Source organism: Oreochromis aureus, linkage group 18 (assembly GCF_013358895.1).
Source record: "Oreochromis aureus strain Israel breed Guangdong linkage group 18, ZZ_aureus, whole genome shotgun sequence".
Lineage (NCBI taxonomy): Eukaryota > Metazoa > Chordata > Actinopteri > Cichliformes > Cichlidae > Oreochromis > Oreochromis aureus.
In genome coordinates this window covers 16,254,468-16,274,695 of record NC_052959.1, presented here as the reverse complement: position 1 = coordinate 16,274,695, position 20,228 = coordinate 16,254,468, and the positions used below count along the sequence as shown (strand labels likewise).

Below are 20,228 nucleotides of genomic sequence, written 5' to 3'. Positions count from 1 at the left end.
TCCTGGGACTGGCAGCTTTTGTTACAGAGGTCAGTTAGGGAGGAGAATTTCACAAAGCTGTCCTGTCCAGCCGGTTCTACTTTCAGTGGGTCCAAGTGGGATATATCAGCTCTGAAAATTAATATAACACCTAAATACTTCGTAATATATCTTCAAGCAGCTGTTTTTCTTAGATTTATAGTGTACATATTATTTATTAATGCAATTTGAACTTTTCTCTTACACAATACCAGTCTTGTACTGTTATTAACTAACTTCATTTTAATTTTATTTTTTAAATAACTACATTGTTTATTATTGTGTATTGTAAATGTTGGGGTTTTTTTTTGAATTTTTTTTTAGTATTTTTAGTTTCCTTTTGTATGACTTTGTAATTTTGGAGAAATCACTCATTTCAGCCTCCATTCAAGTCAGCTGCCCTGAAACCTGTAGTTATTTAGATCCAAAAACATTTTTATTACAATGTGATGTGTAATGGACATGTAGCACCCATAGTGCTGAAATTGCCCTAATTTTTTCAGACATGTAATGCTGATATAAACACATAATTATATCACACACATTTATAGTAAAAGGTTTTTATGCATTTGTTTAGCTGGACTACACAGCTCACTTGAGATTATATTCGGCTGAATGCGGCCTGTTAATTAAAGGTAGTTTGACACCCCCGCTTTAAAATATTACAACTATATTGAAGTTTGGTCCACAATAAACTGAGAAATGCTACTGACAGCCAATTGTAACATATTATACATCAACTTTCTTTGTAATTGTGAATATTTACAGTGGTGCATTGCTGCTTTTGCTTCTGAAAAAGATCAGAGTATTTCTTCCACTACTGTAAAAAGTACTGACTACAAATTTAGGGGTTGCAATAATGTAATTCAGTTGTATCGCTTACTTCATCACTGTTGGAGGTGAAGTGAGTCGAAAAGGCAGAGTCTATTCACTGTCCCAAGAGATGGTTTTCTTTATGGCACGTTGTGCTCAGTGCTTAAGCAAAGGGAGTCACATGTCAAGTGCATACAAAGAGCACAGCAGCTCAGCACAACGAGCTCTCTTTTGTTCATTTTGTAAGTTCACTTACAGTTAAAACCCCTTTTTTAAACAAAACAATGGCAACCTGATGTTTCGGAATGCTTTTGGTTTAAAGTTTTGCTACTTCGGGGGCCTATATAGGTGCCAGTTTTCCATAAAATTAAGAGAAGCTCAACACCATTAAAAAAGGCGTTGTATGAAAAAAAGAAAAAGACTCCAAGCCCCTTTTGTATATCATCAGCCTAAGAAACATATTACAAGGTCTTCTTTATATTCATAGCTCAGCCAAGGAACCATTGTAAATCAATTAGTATTAAAAAAGTTCATTCATAAAATCATGTGGGAACATTATTAGTAGAATGCAGAAATCTTAAAAAAACATTTTATTGTATGTTAGAACATAAACTGATACAGAGAAATGACAAAAGTACTCTACAGCAAGTGAAAAACAAACAAACACACACACAAAGGAGGTAGTAATGGCACTTAGTGTTGACAAGACTTGAACTGTTTCTCCCCTGTGCGTTAAAAGTGACGGAATATCAGATGAAACTTTAAAAAGGCATCGCATAGTTGGAGAACAAATAAAAACAAAAAAACAACTTCCTTTCATTTTAGGTTTTGTTGGTATTCCTCACAAACAGTGGTTATCAAATGCTTTACATTTCATAAAAGAAGCAGTACACCAAAATGATTGGATGCTTTAGATATAGAGTTAGAACAGCATCCCCCCCCACTTAACGCTACACGTTTGTTTAAAACCTGAATCACTGCGCTTTCTGTGATAAACTCTCCAGTTAAATGTTGCAGTGTGTGTTGTTAAAAATGTCAACATGTTTGGAACCAGGAATGTTATAACAAAGCAGGCATGATTGGGATCAGATGTCACCATAGCAGCTGTAAGTCAATGGCATCTCACAGGAAGTGTCTGGGCTTGCTGTCAGATGACATCTGCTCGACAGTCGCCTCTATCGCTGCCCCCCTCTTTAAATCTTATATTTCATCTTCCCGGTGTTGCTGATCACGCAGATGTGCTAAAAGAAGCACAAAAGCACAGGTCTTTATTGTGTTACTGGATTCCCAATACAGTCATCAAAAAAAAGAAGAAAGAAACCAGACATTGACTTACATTGAGATCTCTAAAGTACTCATTGTAGTCTAAGGCATATCCAACCACAAAACGATTGGGTATCTCAAAGCCGACATCTGAAAGCACGAAACGACAAAGGCAAATATTTCCAATAGTTTGGGACTCAGCAAATGCAACAATTTTTTAACTGTGAATGACTCACTGAGCCATAAAAGGGTTGGTCAGGTACGTACAGTCAGGAACACATGCTGAGCTATGCAGCACTCTCTTCACCAGCAATCTGAGGGAAACAAAAGCAGACATTATTTACAACAGCCGACTCAAACCGTCTCAGGAGACAGCAACACTTCAAAAAAACCTGCGGTACCTGAAATCTGCATCACTAAGATAGTCTTTGCCTCTCTGTGTGTCTGTGTGTGTGTCTCGACTGAAAGGTGGAAACAGTGATTCCCAAAGCAGGAAATTGAGCTGGTTTTGTTTGGCGGCTTTACCCTGCTACTTTGATCATTTTGGGCCCGAAGGCTTCGACGTGCTTCAGGAGAGTCTTCATCGTCTTTCCGGTGCCTACAATGCCCTGTGAGGGTGGGGGTGGAAGATGTAGAAAGTGGACTGAGAAAGTAATAACATGGCAGTGAGGAAAAAAAAGAACAAAAACTCAATTCTTCTCTCTCTGGACTAGAAGTGATACAGAAACTAAGTGCAGTCAGTGTCACACTGCACTCACATTACGCAACTGTTTACAAGCATTCTCTAGGAATTACTTGAAGCCACTGAAAAGAGGAATTTAAACACAAACATGTGATATTCAATTAAAAAAAAACCGTCATCTGACTTCTTGGTCTAGGATGTAGGCAAACGCTGAGGTGAACCAAAGCCACAACAGTACGCTCGGTCGTGTCAGTGTGCCGCTGGTCAGCACGCACTACAAATATGTGAAATGCTGTCTGTCCTCACACGTTTTTCAGCTGTCACTGAATATGAGCCAGAACAGACTAACAGCCTTAGCCTAATTATAACACTGCAGCAATTTAAGATTTTAAAACCTATTTTACTTATTTTTAAATGCACTTTGATTGTTTCCTTCTCTCATTTCATTTAAGTTATATGACCCATATTTAAATTCCTTACACAAAATAACTATTATGATACAGTATGATGTGTTTTCTGTTAAGCCAGCTCAAGAGCCTCTCACTACCACAGTGAATGCTTTATAAATACTTTATTATCATAGTCCTGGTAAAAGTGGGGTTTCTATACGGAGGTCAGTCACTACATTGGCTGCACTTTCCAGTAATGTCAAATCATGTGCTCAGAATGTTGGTATTACTTTTGACATGAGTTTTGAATCTCATGTCTCTAAGCTCATCCAGTCATCTAAGAAATATCACTAAAATCCTTTGCTGTGAGCCCCGAACTACACACTTGCTTCCCTTCACTGGCTTCCAGGGAAATTCAGACCACACTGCAGAATTTTATTAATCACATACAAAGCCCTGCGTGGCCTGCAGAGGTGCTATATCACCTGATCTCTGATCACCTGACACAGGGACGCCTCCAAAACTTTTTCATAGGGGTGGCCATATAGGGGGGCCACTAAAAATATTGGGGTGGCACACCAAAATCAGAACTTCCAGTTTTATTATTGTCGAACACAAGTTACTTGAAAAATATGGCAAAAAGAGAGGAAGAAAAAAATGATATGCTTAGTTAATTTCCTGATATTAAAGTTGATATCACTGAAAATTGGTACCTGTGTGTAGTTGTAGGTACTGTTTGCTGGGATATGTACATTTCTTTAAAGTATTCTGCTATCTGTCTCGTATCTAGTGAAACATTTTGTAACGTTGTGTGTTTTAAAAAGTGCTTTAGTATTAAAGTCATTACTATCTATCAGTGCTTGTATTTTACCCCTTGTAAATACCATGGAGCGATGACTGCCATTTTACAATACTGATAACAAAGGGGTTTTTTAGTGACCAACCCACTGCACAAGTCAAAACTAAGACAAGGTTGTTTTTTTAAATATACAATTGCATAACAAGTACACAGCGGTATCTATGTCTTATAAATATGGAAAATTCTGCCTGTGGAAATCCTGTCGGCTGAGTCATCGACCTCCTTAGACCCTTTCCTGATTTTGACTTTTTATTTCCTTTTAACTCTGTTACTTCCTGTACAATTTGACGCACCTGATACAAATGTATTGGTTATTGTGAGACGCTAAGTCTTTCCGTCTTGCTTTATCCCGATGACGTTGACACACAATAAAGATTTTAATATTACTTAACGCTAGTAGTGGCCACAGATTGCGAGTTCCCTGTCACACACAGTGGTGCACTGACTAAAGGGAGCTGTTTCAAAATGTTTACTCCTACAATCTTTTTACAGTAAGTACTTATCATGAATGCCCACGATGATGTCTGCACTGCAGGCCTACATTTCCTTTTTATTTTTTTTGCAGTGCACCTATTCCAGTATGTAGGGCAAGGCAAGATTTTCAATTATGTTTGTTAAAAAAAAAGCACACAAAGCCAACAAATCTATTTGGTTTCTCAAATATGGGTCAGGCAATTAAATAGTGTCCTCATGTTGAATTCAGGTCCTTCAAGAAGAAGATAAAAACTTTAAATGAGTTTTCCTGACCTGGAAAACATCATCAACAACAACAACAACAATAAGGAACACAATAAGGTCCATTTGGTGAACACGGGGAAAAGCAGAGAAGCAAAAACATGGTTGACTCACCTCCACAACCAGAACATTCTTATGGAGCGAGCATGTCGGGGAGAGAAGAGAGGGCGGGAACAAACAATTACTCCTGATTGAAAACAGATAATCTGCTCCATGCTTACTCGAAGACTAACACTCACACATGTTTAAAATAAAGACAAAAGCCATTTAGAGGTGATTTAAGAAGCAATAAATTATACACACAGAGAAATACACTTTGTTGTGTTCTGAAGTGCAACACAAAACCAACTGACTAATAAATCTCCAGGAAATGATCAGGCTGGAGCTGAAATAAAAGCAGAAGTCCTGAAATATGGCCAATATCAGCTAAACCAACCCTAACCACATTTATTCAAACACTACATCCGCGAGACTCTTTGCATTTATGATATCAGTGATTCAGCGAAACGAATGATCCTAATCCAGATTGGAAAGCTATGTTCCTGCAGTGCTGCCCCGAATGTCACGCAGAAATAGCTGAAATTCTGCAAATGTCTGTCTAATAAACTGAAGACGACTGGGCAGTGTCTTTATTAAGAGCCGCTGTCTGGGCTTCGCTTCAACTTAGTTAGGACACGATGAAAAGTGAAACTCTCTAACTGCCAGAGTTTACTCCACTTTTTTAAACAAAGGGTTCATCCGAGGGTGCAGTCATGCTTTGTTTAGGACTCATTATTCATACAGATTTATTTAGAGCACCCTAAACCCTGGAGAAATGCAAAAGCAATGAGCTATACAAGATATGTAAAGCTCACTGTCTGAAAACTACACTTCAGGGAGGCCAAAAAACAAATGAACAGTAATGTGTACATTGTTAAACAATTAGTTAACCTCTTCCTGGAAAGCATCGCCTCATTCTGTTAGAACCTGGGACTAAAATTAGCAGCACGTCACAGTGAGCTCAGTGATTTCACAAGCACACTAAACATTCTGTGAGGAAAGCAGTGAGTCAAGCCTACTACCTCATATCCTATTCAAGTTTAAGGCACCTGGCTACTGTGTGCATGTACTGCTGAGGTATGCGTATGACTGTGAATGTTCATATCAGCTGACTTTAATTATCTAAAAATACCACTGCTGACTTGTGACTCCCATAGTAACGGTTAATGATTCATCCCTCTGTACGCGTACAGAGATATGTGCACGTGTGTGTGTGTGTGAGTGTGAGTGGGAGGGAAAGCTGCTTACTTGGCAAAAAGGTTGTACACAGATCTTTTTATAAGAAATATATGGGTATGAACAGCACAGGTCACTTAATTGCGAGACAGTTTACATCTCTGGTGAAAATTGGAATTTAGGCCGGTTTTATTTCTTTACTTTTTCTAATAAACCAGATTTAGTAAGTAGAAATGTAGTTTGAATGCTCTGTTATGCTAAACACATTTACTTAGTGCTAATGCTCTGTCTGTGCTGTTTTCGGCCACTTTCCCTTCTGAATAGTCTTTGAACCCTTTAGGACTTTCCAGATTGAATGTAAGCACACAAATATGATCAGAGATTTTCTAATTAGTTTTTATTTTGACGTTTTGTTTTGAATTCTGCTTATTTTCAGTTAGTTTCTTGGTTCAGTTTAGTTTTTATTGTATAAAATGTTTAGTTTTACTTTAGTCTGAATTAGTTTCAGTGTTAGTTTCACTCTTTGTATTCACCATTGTATGGCGGGCACATGTCCGAGGCAAGATTTGGGCAAATCAGTTTTTATTACAATAAAAACACAAAACCATTTGAAAGCAGTTGACTCGCTGTCTCATGGACATCTAAAGACATCCATCAAAGCCTCATCAGGCACGTTGTAACTACATTTTTACCAAACTAACAGAAAGTAAAACTAAGGGTATTTCTTCTATACTTTTCATTTTTATTTCAGTTAGTTTTCAAAGTTCACAATATTGTTTCAGATAGTTTTAATATTTTTTCATTTGTTTCTTTTATTTTTGTTTTAGTTGACTAAAATGTTTTAGTTTTAAGCTTGGTTTTAGTTCACTTTAATAATACCTCTAGTGGTCACTTAGCACTCTTTATTTCTAAGTAAAACCTATAAATGACCTGCTGCCATCATAGAACCCCATCATGCTGTAATCAGTGCTGATTGATTATTCTTTCTAAATCAAACTGGTTACATGTCATGTAATCAGGGCCTTTAATGTTAGATTAAGTCCTTCCTAACCTGCTGTAAACAAACAAATAAAATGTTTTCTTTGTCATTTTTTTCCGAGAGACAAAAAAATACAATTATGTATATATGTATTTTACAAGAAAACAGGATGAAAGCATCTAAAAGTTTTGCTTTTCTTATTTCCAATCCTGGAAATGATTTTACAACTCTTTATAATAAGGTGACTGCCATCACCACAAGTCTGCACTGTTTCACTGAGACCCTTTGTTAGGTGACATGCACTATCAAAGGCTGGCAACAGCCTGCACACACACTCGAGTTCTGTGAGCTACCATCTCTGATTACAGGATAACAAGACGAGCCGTAGAAGAGGGACTGTGTTAAGTAAATCTGTCATCCCCTTGATCTACTGAGGTACCCACTCAGTATGGCCTCCAATTTACACCATACATTTTGCTTCACTTGAGATAAAATGGAATAAACCTTTTGCCATAGCTGGTATGTGATCAGCGCTGGGTGTGTCAGAAACTGCCATCTTTGATCTCGTTCACTGAAGTGAGGCAAACAGCACATTAGAGGGAAGGGAGCCCTCTTGAGGCTGCTGTCTATCAACAATCACCATCTCCATGTTACCTGGGTTTTACAACAGCACGGCCCATCATAAGGCTCAGACGTCTCAATGATGATGATAAAAATCTTACCTTTCCAGCTAAAAAAGACAAGTCCTCTCCTCCCAGAATGTGAAGATCCTCTGTTGACTCGTCATTCTGTGGACATAAAATACAGGAGAAATTGTTTTTTCAATTATCCATTCATCCAGCTATAAGAGATATGATCTCTCAAGAATGCACTGAGTCTATCCTGGAGCTTCATCTCATTTGGACATGCCTGAAAACACCTCACCAAGGAGGCCTGCAAGTCCGATGCCCGAACCAGCTCAACTTGTTTAATGAGGTATATCTGTTCAATTCCTCATTAACTCAAATATAATCAGCTAATCACATGACAGCAACTCAAAGCATTTAGGTATGTAGACATGGTTAAAATGACCCGCTGAAGTTCAAATTGAGTTTCAGAATAAGGATAAAAGAGGAATTAAGTGACTCTGAGCATAGCTTGGCTGTTATTGTGCCAGACCAGTCTGAGTATTTCAGAAACTGCTGATCTACTTGGATTTTCCCACAGAACCATCTGTAGGGTTCATAGAGAATTGTCCAAAAAAGAGAAAATATTCAGTAAGTGCTAGTTCTCTGCGTGAAGATGTGTTGTTGACGCCAGAGGTCAGAGGAGAGACTTCTTTGATCTGATAGAAAGGCAACAGTAACTCAGATATATCTGTATGCACATCACATTGAACCCTGGAGGAGATTGGCTGTCGCAGCAGAAGACCACACCGGGTGCCACCTTCGTCATCTAAGAACAGGAAATAATTCTCAGTTCAACAATTTGTTGAATCTGTGCCACAAAGAAGTTTAACCCGGTGTAGATTGAAGGTGTACCCAATAAAGTGGCCAGTCAGGGTATCTCACCAGCAGTACTTCACAGCTAAAAAAAAAAAATTGTCAGCAATCACATCAAATCAAAACAGCACTTTCAAGGCAAAGTTAGAGGAAGACACCAATGTTCTAATGCATGAAAAATAATACACATCTTGTGATTAACTCTCAACTCACAGGCGATACTTTTGAGCGTGAAAATGCTTTCCAATTCTCACACAATTGCCACTCAAGTTAAACTGTTGGTGTCTGAGAGGTTTCTTTGCTGCAGTGGGCAACAGCTCACCAAGTAACTCTTGAGACGGATGAAGTGCACCGTCATGGGGATTGTGCGGTTGGAGTTGTGGCTAAGGTCCTTGATCCTGTCCACCAGGTCGGCACAGAACTGGTAGCCTCCTTTCAGCACGCACAGGACCACAATGGCGTGGTCCCCCAGGTCATCCATGATGTTTCTAGCAAGACGTTCTGTTCTGTGTACAATGAAGAAAAAGTGAATTACCTCTAAAAGACCTCTGTTCTCATCAGTTAAGACGGTTTTGAAACCCCTGTCGGTCCACGACCATATGTGATGTTTAAATTTGTTTAGCTTTGTGTTCCTATTTCATCATAATGAATATTTCTGGTTAAATATGCAAAGACTGGTAAACTGATTGATTAACCGTTTACTACATTTAAATAAATGTTTAAAATATTTTATAAGAAAGAAAAACAGATGGCTCACATGTGATTTAAACTGACCGGTACTCGCATAGCACTTTTTGACACTAATTGAGCACCTAAAACGTTTATTCAGCCAGTCACACACACATTCTTACTGCACTTTTTATTCTATGCCTAAGCAACTTGTTTAAACATCTGACCACAGCTGTACATAGTAGTACATGCCCATGCTTCAGTACTGTTCAGCCTTCTTATGCTGTTTGACATGAAATGATAATCATAAGGTGTTCTAGGTGCATAAATTCTAAAAATGGTTGATTTTAGCCCATTGCTAGATGGTTGCCAGACAACCTCTTTTGTAGATATAAATTAGAAATAACTACTGTTATTACATAAAACTGACATACTTCTGTTATGAAATAAAAGTGCACGAATACTAAGAACAGATCATTTTCGATCTTTGTTAGATGATTGCTGGGAAACATCATGATGTCATGATATCGGTAATAGATTAAAAACTTCAAGCGCGTAAAATGTACCCGTGTGCCAAGTTTGGTTATTCGGCTCCTGATCGTGTAACGGCAGGTAGCAGAAACATAAACAAACCCACAGACAGAGCTTTTGTGTTTTACAGTAAGATAAAAAGCTTTGTGTCACGTGACAAAAACACCAATTATTTAATTTAAAATTCATTTAATGATTTCTTTTATGGACATACAGAAGTTAATAAGTACTGTTTAAAACAAAGTATGATTGAACTCCTGCTGGCTTTTCTCTTTTTACCAAAAAAAAAGTATGAATAACGCGGGGGAGTTACTGTGGGATTTGAGCTTTCATTGGGGAGCTGTGGTTTTATCTTTGTTTTGTTTGTTTCTTTGGGGAATTTCTAAGCTTTACCAGGATTCATTTCTATAAAAGCATGCCAAAACTTCCGTCAAGTTCATATCGCATAATCTGTGCATGATATCCCCTGGATTTCCCCAGAAACTGTACAAAGGCTTTTATGCAGCCCCTGTACTAAAGTATATGGGAACATTACTTCCTTGATGCACGATTTTATCAAAGAACAAAGAAAGCGACTTCCCAGTTGTAGCCATGTACCTGTCCATAATCACGCCATGCGGGATGATGACACAGTCTAAATCCCCGGAGTAGTGTGCTGGATAGCTGAAGAGATCTAAACTGTAGCCTGGCCAGTCATCTTTAATCTGCAGGGGGGAGATAAACGCAAACATCATGTTTCTGCTGTGCTACAAGGAGAAAAACAGCGGGTACGAGTTTTATCTTGCTTGCACCAGAAGCACATGTGACTTTAAGCATTCTGCAAGGCGCGCAAAGTTGTCTGCCTGCGCAAAATGTGCATCCATACACGAGCGACGCTTTTCTTCGACACTTGTCCCTTCCCCGTCAGCCCCTTAATTTAATTACCACAATCCCCTCGCTTCTTCCTTCGGACTGGACGGCAAATTCTGCCATGTTGTTTTTCCACCGCCACAAAAGGAGCTTTTGTCTTAGAAAAGTTGATAGAGGGATTTGGCACCGACAGGAGAGAGGAGGAGCATCGGGGTGAAGGAATGTTAGGAAACCGAACACTTTGCATTTCTCGCTGTCAAACAGCAACCATCCAACAGGGGCGCTCTAACATTACATTTACATGTACTGCTGCTTTTCATGGGGTCCCACCTTTCTGTGTGTGCCTGTTCAAGGGCTAGTATGAAGTGATCACTTTTTGGCACAACACCGGGCAGTGTTGGAGAGAGTACCCAAAACTAAGAGTATACTACAGCATACAATCATGAGGAAAATCATCAAACAAAAAATATATATATTTATTAAATGTTTTTATTGTTCAGAACGGGCAGTGCCGTGGAGTTCATTTCATGAAATCTGCTTTTTCTAACCATGCATCAATATTACAAAGTTACAAGTCTTTCAGCTGAAAACTTCTTCTGTAAAAAGGAGAGCAGCTCTGAAATGCAATCATCGGTATTCATCGGAAGGCTTGATACTTGTTGATTTTGAATTGTCACGTTTTTTCACATGTGCATATCATTCTGCTGTCACTGTTTTTCCATGAGAGGAAAATACACAGAGACTGAGTGGTTTTCTGAAAGAAAAGAGTGAAAGAGATGGATCAGCTGCAAAGCAAACAGAAGAGGCGTCATCACCCTTGGGATATAATGAAAGTTTTTAGTGTTGTGCAAGAGTAACTGGAAAAAAACCCAAAATACTGAAATGCCGATTACTGATAGGATAGGTTTTACTTCAGTCGAAACATTCCCATTGGGAAATACCGAAAGCAATCTTTACTGTTCCATATCACAGTGTGGAGGATGTGAAAATTTTGACAAAATGTGTTAAAGTCGCCATCTAGTGGAAGAAGACAAACACTTCTGGCTCTTCTGTACACAGCTTTTCTTCTGATCAATCAGTTTGTCTTCATGTAACTGAATCTTTAAACAGTCTGGATACATGATCCCTCTTAAACATTCATTAAAACGTTGCCTCGTGCAGTTATAAAAATAAGAGACGAGTAACAGACTGTAATACAGAAAAATTCAGGGGCCACACCCTGTCTCCTGTGCATGATATAATCTGTGTGTTACAGTGTGTAAATGAGTGAATTTAAGATGAAGCATCCAGGCAATGTGTGAGTGGTAGTTTCACTGCATATTCAAGCAGTATGGGCTCTCTTGAGAAGAGGGAGACACAAGGTGTCTGAGCCACTCATCCATGCCCCTTCCACAGCAGCTGCAATTTAAACAGTGCTTCACTGACAGCTGGAAGACAGGTGTCAACAGCAGCATTGTATTTCAATCGGCCTGTACGGTGTCACCACCTCGGCGGTGTGAGAATTACGCTGCGTGACAAAAAAATCCCTCAAAAATTAAGTAAAACTCAGTTTGTGTGAGTTATCTCACTTGATGTTATTGTTTGAGATGACAAAGCTGCAGGCTTGACGCTGGAATAATCTCGCTCATGAGCATCTACTGCAGCACTGCAGAGGCCAGGAGATGAGAAGTCTTGTCAGATTGTTTTTGAGGCCCTCTCTGCTGGTGAGCACAACCCGGCTCCTTCGCTGCCCTCGGGGTGCAGGGGAGCAGACTGGCTTTGGCACTTCACACTCGCTCAGCAGTCAAGGCCTCTGACCGTCCGCAGACTATACCACCAACTGCTCCCACATACCCTCGGCCCTGTTGTTTGGCCAATTATGAATATTCGCTTGCTATGAATGTAATTCTGTCAGACATGCAACTGTCCATTCAGATATTGTCAGCAGTGTTGTTTGTATTTGAAGAATTTGATCATTTTTCTCATTTTCTATCAGATTTTGAGCCAAATCACAACTTCAAGTGATTTTTTTGAGCCATGTCCTCCAATGTTATCCTACTAACACATCATGAGCCACACTAAGAACTGAACTTTAAGCTTACAGAAAAACTCAATAGACCATAAAAATGTGTAGATCCACACCATAAACTAGTCCCCAGCAAATGCCCTTGTTATGTACAATTGTGTGATCTTTAGTAAATCTTTCCAATGCCTGAGCATTTATTTTAATTATTATTTTTAATTTTATTAAAAGGTGAGACTGCTTTGTTTGAGTTTTGTGTTGATGAGGGGAATCCAATCAGAACAAAATGGGTTTTAAAGAGGAGGAAGGTAACTGGCAAGTGTAGATGAACAGAGGAGTCGCACCAAGCTGTGAATCATACAAAGCTACTTTGGTCCAAGAATAAATATATCGAGCTGGAAGTGACCAAAATAGGTCCCCTTTAAAGGCCTCCTTCCTCAGTAGGACACAAAGAGCTTGGAGCTCAGACAGAGTATGTTTAAGAGAGATTTTTTTTTTTGTCTTGGTCTTTGGATTTGTCATGACATGACGTGAATCACATTGATTAATGCAATAACCTATTGTGCAACAATCTAAACCCCCGGGTCCTGACATTCATGTGAATGCTATGCAGACATACTAAGCACAACCCCCACAGCAGCAGCCTCTCCCAGCACGACAATTTGTCATCATGAAAAACTGCTTGAGCAACATGACAAGGAGCTCAAGGTGTTGACCTGGCTCCCACGATATCAACAAACATGACACAAAATTATATTAACAAGACCAAATCTACTTCAGACTATAACGACTGCTGAAAAATACTACCATTTAAGAAAGAGCCTGTCAGTGTCAGCCAGTGAGAGGTGCTGATGAGTATATACAGAAGCTTCTGTGGCTCACAGTCAGTACAGTCTAAATTTCTGGGTGGCACAGTGGTGTAGCACCACTAGTCACAACAAGAAGATTCCCAGTTTGATCCACAACTGGGACCTCTCTGTGTGGAGGTGCTCCAGCTTCCTCCCTCAGTCCAAACACACAGCTGTCAGGTTAACTGGTGATTCTAAATTGGCCTTGTTTGTGAGGTAGATAAAGTGCTGTAAGTGTACAGAATAAATTGCTGTATGCTACATAAACACATGTGTGTTACATCCTCAGTACACACAAAACCCTTCGTTCACTGTAAATGCTTGGATTTGGTTCAGTGTGCATGTGTCCAAATATGTTGAATATGTTTGGACAAGAGCCATCATGAATGGTAGGAAGATGTGGAGCCATTAAGGGGGTGGGGGCTCACTAACCTTGGCTGACTTTCAGTTATCACAGCAGTGATTACCATCACGCCATTGACGCCTCCGTGTGAGCAAAAACGTAGAGTCGTTGCTGTCTCATAAACGCCACAATAATAAAAATGCTGATGTATGAACGCTCTGCATTACATATCATTTTAATGTGTTGAAAACCCTTTTCCAACAAAGCAAGTCAAGCACAGTGGTGCACATTAACACATGTTGAAAACCCATGAGCTAATTCACAAGAATAGGAAAACAAACAACAACAAAATAAAAACAAAAATAGGAGCCTACGTTAAGCATACCATTAAAAAAAATACAAATACAAACAAATAGGCCACACAACATAAAAAGTGTCTATAAACAAGGTTAGACTGCTCAGAAAACACATTATTTGACAGAATGACTCGTCCCTTCTTTAAGTACTTCATCGTTAACGCTTCCTTGTAAATCTTTGATACTGAGAAGAATCAGCCTGATAGGTACGGAGGCAAGCATGAATTTAAACATCTATATTTGTTTTGGTGTCAGTTCTAGAGTTACTAAAGCACTTCCAGCAGAGTAATGCACTGATTTATATGCAAATGAACATCCTAACAAGGACACAATTCAACAAAAAATGCATAACACGTCAAAAACTGTCCTCAGCTGAGCCGCAGTTCATCCACCTGCTCCTTCCGTCGTGATGGTGATCAGTGGCTTCATGCTATGAGCATCTGTGGGCCTGCGCCGCAGCTTCAGGAGCAAAGATCCACTGTGCGAGCATGTAAAACTCTATTAGCATAATGACTTCCCTGTTTAAGTGGATTGTAACAAACTGAGTTACATGCGTCTTTGACAAACTTTTGTTTGCGATGAAAGCAATATTTCTTTTCGTATTTCTCTCAGAAAGGATCGGGATTAGTAACAAAGTAACCAAACACGGCGAGTAAACTGAGCAGGAAAAGAAATGCTTTTTTTGTTTTGGCATGATCAGAATCTGCCGGGATAAAAAAGAACTCAGAAAAACACAATTCCTACTTTTCCTATTAAATCTGTCATTCGTGTATCTCCAGAACCAAAAGCAACATTGTGTGAAATCGTCTAGGTTAATGATTCTTAATGAATAATGTCAAGCTTTTCTGATTTGATGACAGGTATTTATTTATTGTTTTACAGATAACATACTTCACAGGGTTACCTTAGAGGTAAAAATCTCCTGACAGAACTTGGTTTTGACTCGTCGGAGACAGCGAGGGGAAGATGAACATACTTTTTGTCAAGCACACATTGTAAACAACTGAGCAATATTTAAGTCTAAATGGCGTACCATAGAATAGGTGAGAGACAACAAAATGTAAGTAAGAAGATGTGCCTCTTGCTCGCAAAGACAAAAGTTTCATTTTTACAAAACAAATAATGGTCACTGACATTTTTCTACTTTTTTTGTTGTTTTTTTTTAAGTGGCTGAGAGGTAGAATGAAGTATTTTCAGTTAAAACCAATGATTTTATTTCTTTGCTTTATCTTATCGTCATAATGAGCGAAAACATTACGAGTGAATAAGGAACCCCAGCCCTCCGATTATAATGTGAAATCTGTACAAACATCTCCATTGATTGCAATATCGTTTAAATTTTTTGAAATATTTTTTATTGTGAAACTTTTTGTTTGTATCCCAAAAGTCCATCGTTATAAGCAGAGGAAATATTATTTAATTTTCTGGTTAGGATTTCATGGTACCTCGCCGTACGGTGGGGCAGTGAATTCCTTTTTTTTTCTTCTTTTTTTTAATACTGCGAATAGCAACGTCAGTTCATGTTTTTTACATTTTTTGTTTGTTTTTTTGTGGATGGGGTGTAGAGATGGATATATTCAGTTGGAAGTATCTGAATGAACGCTTCCGGGTCCTTCTGTGGGCGATGTCACTGACGAAGGAGTCGGAGCATCTTGCCAGCCACCGTTTGTCTGTAAAGACACAAGAAGACAAAGTTAGCATAAACATGACATGATGTGTGATCTGAAATGTCATCATTCTTTATATTAATGATGGGCTGCTAAATTGTGTCAAAAATCTCAAACGCGATTAGCTTGGTTATTATTCAGGGCAGTTATTTAACTGACTTTGGAGTCATCGTGCATTTACAGAGCTCTTTTCTTCTTTAGTTTTCTTCTAATCTCCAAACCAAATCACTAAAATTAAAAAAAAAAAAAACAAAATACAGTAAATATGAAATGAAATAAAAAGAGTGGTTCTAGATTTATAAAAAAAAGAGTAAATAGAAGAAATAAAACATGTTTTTTAACAAAAAATAAAATATTCTCAGTAAAAACTCTTCTCCTCCTCCTATTTGTGTTGTGAACAAGAATTAGGTGAGGAGTTCACCTCACATGTTCACGCAAACCGTGAAGCTGGAGCCTGGAGGTGTTTAACTCGGCTGGTTCTGATCATATATAATAAAAACAATCTGCACGTTGGCATATTGTTACTCACTAACACATTATATCCTGTTTTCTTTCAAATCAAAATATGCCAGGGATGATGCTGGTCACAACTTGTACACTTCGGTTTTTGTGCAGAGTAAATTAATACGTTATAATGCGTTAATTAATCTGCAGACTCCTGTCAGAGCGAGGCTGGAATATTTTCTTTATGTTGAGCCAAATGACCACACAGGACAGGGGTATTAATCCGCTCATTGGACTCTTAAACAGGAAGACAATCAGAGGATTTATACAGCTTTTTGCTTTAAAATTGAAACATCATCATGCTTTCATTACAAGGAACTTCCGGTGCACTACACCCTAGTTTTATGAAGTACCCATACGCCATACAGCTGCACTGTAACTGATTATACTCTAATATCTACAGGAAGATACTATAATAGGTGTGTGCATATGTGTTAGTATGCTGGGTCAATATTGTATTTTACAGAGGTAAGGTTGCCTGGAAAAACTGACCAATAGCAGAGATTTCTTTGAAAATTAAAATTTTACTTTAAAATGTACATCAACCTTTTTACAGTGTGATGTACAGACTCACCAGTCCCCCCAGATATGTTCAAATAGAGCCAAATATTGAGCCCAACAAAAGCACTCTTTGTCTTTTATATGACATCTATGTAATATAAACCACACTACTTAATATTTACATCTTCAGTGTATTGATTGAAGATAATAAATGTGGAACTACACCTGTCAATAAAAAGGAGTATACTGTAGGTAACGCCTTGAAAATATATTCACAGCCATTTTTTTCATTTACAGCAGAAGGTTTTGCTTAGCAGGTTTTGTTGTTAAATATATATGAAGAATATCAGGTAAACCCTAAACGTAAAAGCAAATATAAAAGAATTCCTCAAAAGCACTGATGTCGCTCCAAAAACCTCTAAATGAAAGCACTAAAAACTGTCAAACACTGCTTTCAGAAAAATAAATAAATTATCATGCCACTTCTTTCACTTGGACCTCCACATGGCCGACATAATGTGAGATAAACAGCAAAGATAAAACAGTGAATATGCAGACCTTTCATATATCTCAGAATATACCCCTGAGATGGCTGATAAAAGAATAAATTATCACAATAATAAAAAAAAGCTCTTTAAAATGGAAGCCTTCTCAAATCATCATAAAAGGTTGGCTAAAGACCATTAATTGCAATTTCAACGCTATTAGTGAGTGCTGGGAATGTGCTTTGGCAGCCTCTTATTTCCAAACCCTGTTATTTTGTGTAAAGACCGTCTGTCATCTTATTCAGAAGCAAGAAGAGGGAAAAAAGAAAGAATGAGGAGGGGAAAAAAATGCATTTCCAGTCTCAGAGAAAGTCGACACCCACCAGCAATTTGAGGGGCTGTAATTGCTGTTCAAGGATAAAGAAGGAGAGGTGAACCACGAGAGTTCAGTCAGTAAATCTTAGAAAGAGTAAAAAAAATATATCATTTGGGCTAAATAGATGCACGACTTCATTCACAAGCTTCACTAAAACACTGCAATTTTTGTTTAAAGTGTTTTTGTTAGTAAAACTGTAAAAGAGCCTCATATTGTTAATAATGTCCAAGATAGTTATTTCTATTCTTTTCTAAAGCTTTCAAAGTGAGTGTTTCTACTCAAGCTGGATCTATTTCACAATAAACAGTCACAATTAGTTTTAATTATTTTTAATATATCGATTACTGCAATTTGAATTTTGCAGGGTGGCTCATTTGAGTTTTGGGGGGTTGCCTTGACAATAAAAGCACTTAAAAACCGAATGAGTCGTTGAGCTTCCAGTTCCAATTTATTAATGAAGTCATTTATGGTAGCTGCAGTTTAACCACTCATTTATGTATGACAATTACACTGCAGTCATGATACGCTACGTTTCTCTGAATTACTAAATCATTTGATATTTGATGTTTAAAAAAAATCCTCAAAGACTAATGAAGATAAAAGAAAAAAAGCATTTAGAGAAGAACAAAGTTTTTTATAATCCTCTACTACCTCCACATATAAAAAGTGTTTTTTTATGAACAAAAAGCAAAATTAATAAGAAAAAGAAAGAAGCCAAATTAGCTGCGCATACATTGAAGCACAGACTGAGGTCAGAGATTCATAATTTGGTGTGTTGTTATTAGTCTAAATTACAGCACATGTAAAACGAGCCTGTTGCATGCTGCAGCGGGCTGGACGCGTTCTCGTTCTTATTTTAGCACGAGGGGTGTTGCAGGCTTGGCTGTCAGTGCTGCTGTTCCTGTGGATGAATGATCTGGCCAATGTGCTTGGACTGTTAGCCCAAAGCCTCGCTCTTTCTGTCCCTGTGACTGTCGTATTGATTCTGTTCAGCCCCGCTCGGCCTGTCGCTGTGGATCTACATGCTAACACACCGCCTCCAGTGCTGCCTGTCCCGCCCCGCCCGGCCCAGCAAGGAGACCGAGAGAACTGGCCGAGGCTTTGACAGGCTGCTTAACGAGTTATTTTAAGAATTAGCAGCAACTCTGAACTTCTTTTTTTTCCAAGCCAGTCTTGGAGGGGGAAATAAATATGAGTAGTCATACAGTGGCAATGACAGAGCAGCGTCTGGTGCGAGGATGACACCTGTGTCCTTGTTTCTGTCGACTGCAGGTGCCTCGCTAACGCTAATATCCTCCGACAGGCTAGGAGCATGTCCAGCTACTCAGCCTGGTAGCTGCCTCGTTGCCTGCCACCATAGGGCACGACTGGGGCAGAAGACAGAGGGGGGGTGGGGGCAAATGGCTGGACAACAGCCCAACCCCGGCAAAGCCTGCTAAGTGGCATTTTAGTGTGCATACAGATTTAGGCGATATCACCAACATTGTGCAGCTGGGGAATCACTGCAAAGTAAAAGAGCAAAGAAGCACTGAGAAGGACAGAAGGAGACTGTTTACAGGTCTTACGTTGATGCCCTGTGGACTGTACATCTGGCTGGCTGCGAGGCTGTCACTGTATCCTCCGGTCTGGCTGATAACATGGCGAAGGGTATCCACCTGGAACAGCGGGGACACAGACAAAAGGACCAGTAAGACAAAAGCTCTGGATAACAAAGACAGTAATGCACAAGGAAAGGTCAGTCTGATAGTAAAAGGGTATCATAAACAGGAAAAGGTTACAAACAGCGAATCAGAATGATTTGGCCGCTATTACAAGCTCGATAACAGACGCCACAAAAGGACAAAAACACAGGAGTAAATATAGGATAGCTAATTATCAATGTATTTGTTGTTCTTGTTGTATAACACATCAAAATCTCATGTCCAGACTTGTGTCTTTTCTTTAAACTATTTAAAGTCGAGCAAACACTCTGATGAAGTGCCACAGTATCACCTGCTGCCAATAAAACCATGGTGTGATGCAGGATTTGTTCTACTATTAGCATTTTGTCACGCTCTTTGCGGATTCCCCAGTCCAATTCAGATTTTTTTATATTTGTTTTCCCCAGAAACACACTTTCCATATGGATTTCGCAACAAATCTGACTCCTCTACCAACTAGAAAAACATATCTGAATTTGTACTTTGTGCCTTTGCATACTTGCAAATCTTTGAGATCGAGGTCATTCATTCGTGATCAGAGAAATAAACCCTTTCGGGTTCAATAATTAAGGGCAAACCCCGAAGACCTTTTTATCTACGATAAGGGCCGACCCTTTTGCATATTCATGAACGACCTAAAGCAACTGGCGTGCTGATCGGAACAGAAGAGGAGGAATGGAGGGAGAAGGAAGTGATGCTGAAAGCACTGAAACCAAATGAGACCTTCTCTACGGGTGGTGATTCCTTAATCCGTGGTGAGAGTTGTAACACTGCGTTGGTCATGACTGTCCACTGGGGCAAGGTCAGGGAGCTACAAAGTGCACCAGTGGCTATGTGAACTCTTGTCAGAGGTGCTGATGAGTGTTGCACCGTTTCCAAAACTGTCCGCAGTCGTCTACTCAACTGTGGCTTGACAATGGTTTCTACATTAATGTAGCGCTTCAGGCTAAGTATAACCTCCGT

The 20,228-nt window shown here is 39.0% G+C and overlaps 2 protein-coding genes across 4 annotated transcripts in view; both read right to left on the bottom strand.

The window, feature by feature from the left end:
- Positions 1 to 1,410: 1,410 nt before the first annotated feature.
- prtfdc1b (phosphoribosyl transferase domain containing 1b) lies at positions 1,411 to 10,706 on the bottom strand. 2 transcript variants are annotated; one of them, XM_031735649.2, is made up of 9 exons: positions 10,559 to 10,706; positions 10,232 to 10,338; positions 8,757 to 8,940; positions 7,676 to 7,741; positions 4,874 to 4,891; positions 2,620 to 2,702; positions 2,362 to 2,408; positions 2,168 to 2,244; positions 1,411 to 2,072 (listed from the first exon to the last, which is right to left on the bottom strand). In XM_031735649.2, exons 1-9 carry the CDS (start codon positions 10,604 to 10,606, stop codon positions 2,025 to 2,027), a joined length of 678 nt encoding a protein of 225 aa, XP_031591509.1. In that variant the 5' UTR covers positions 10,607 to 10,706; the 3' UTR covers positions 1,411 to 2,024. The 2 variants fall into 2 exon arrangements, with proteins under 2 accessions (XP_031591509.1, XP_031591510.1); XM_031735650.2 differs by lacking the exon at positions 4,874 to 4,891.
- Positions 10,707 to 13,895: 3,189 nt separating this feature from the next.
- The window catches only part of pbx1a (pre-B-cell leukemia homeobox 1a), a 51,617-nt gene continuing 45,284 nt past the window's right edge, over positions 13,896 to 20,228 (bottom strand). For both annotated transcript variants that reach the window (XM_031735631.2, XM_031735632.2), the window contains 2 exons: positions 19,131 to 19,220; positions 13,896 to 15,702 (listed from right to left, as the gene is read on the bottom strand). In XM_031735631.2, coding sequence (XP_031591491.1) covers positions 15,610 to 15,702; positions 19,131 to 19,220 — 183 coding nt within the window. In that variant the 3' untranslated portion in view covers positions 13,896 to 15,609. The remainder of the gene's footprint in view (positions 15,703 to 19,130; positions 19,221 to 20,228) is intronic.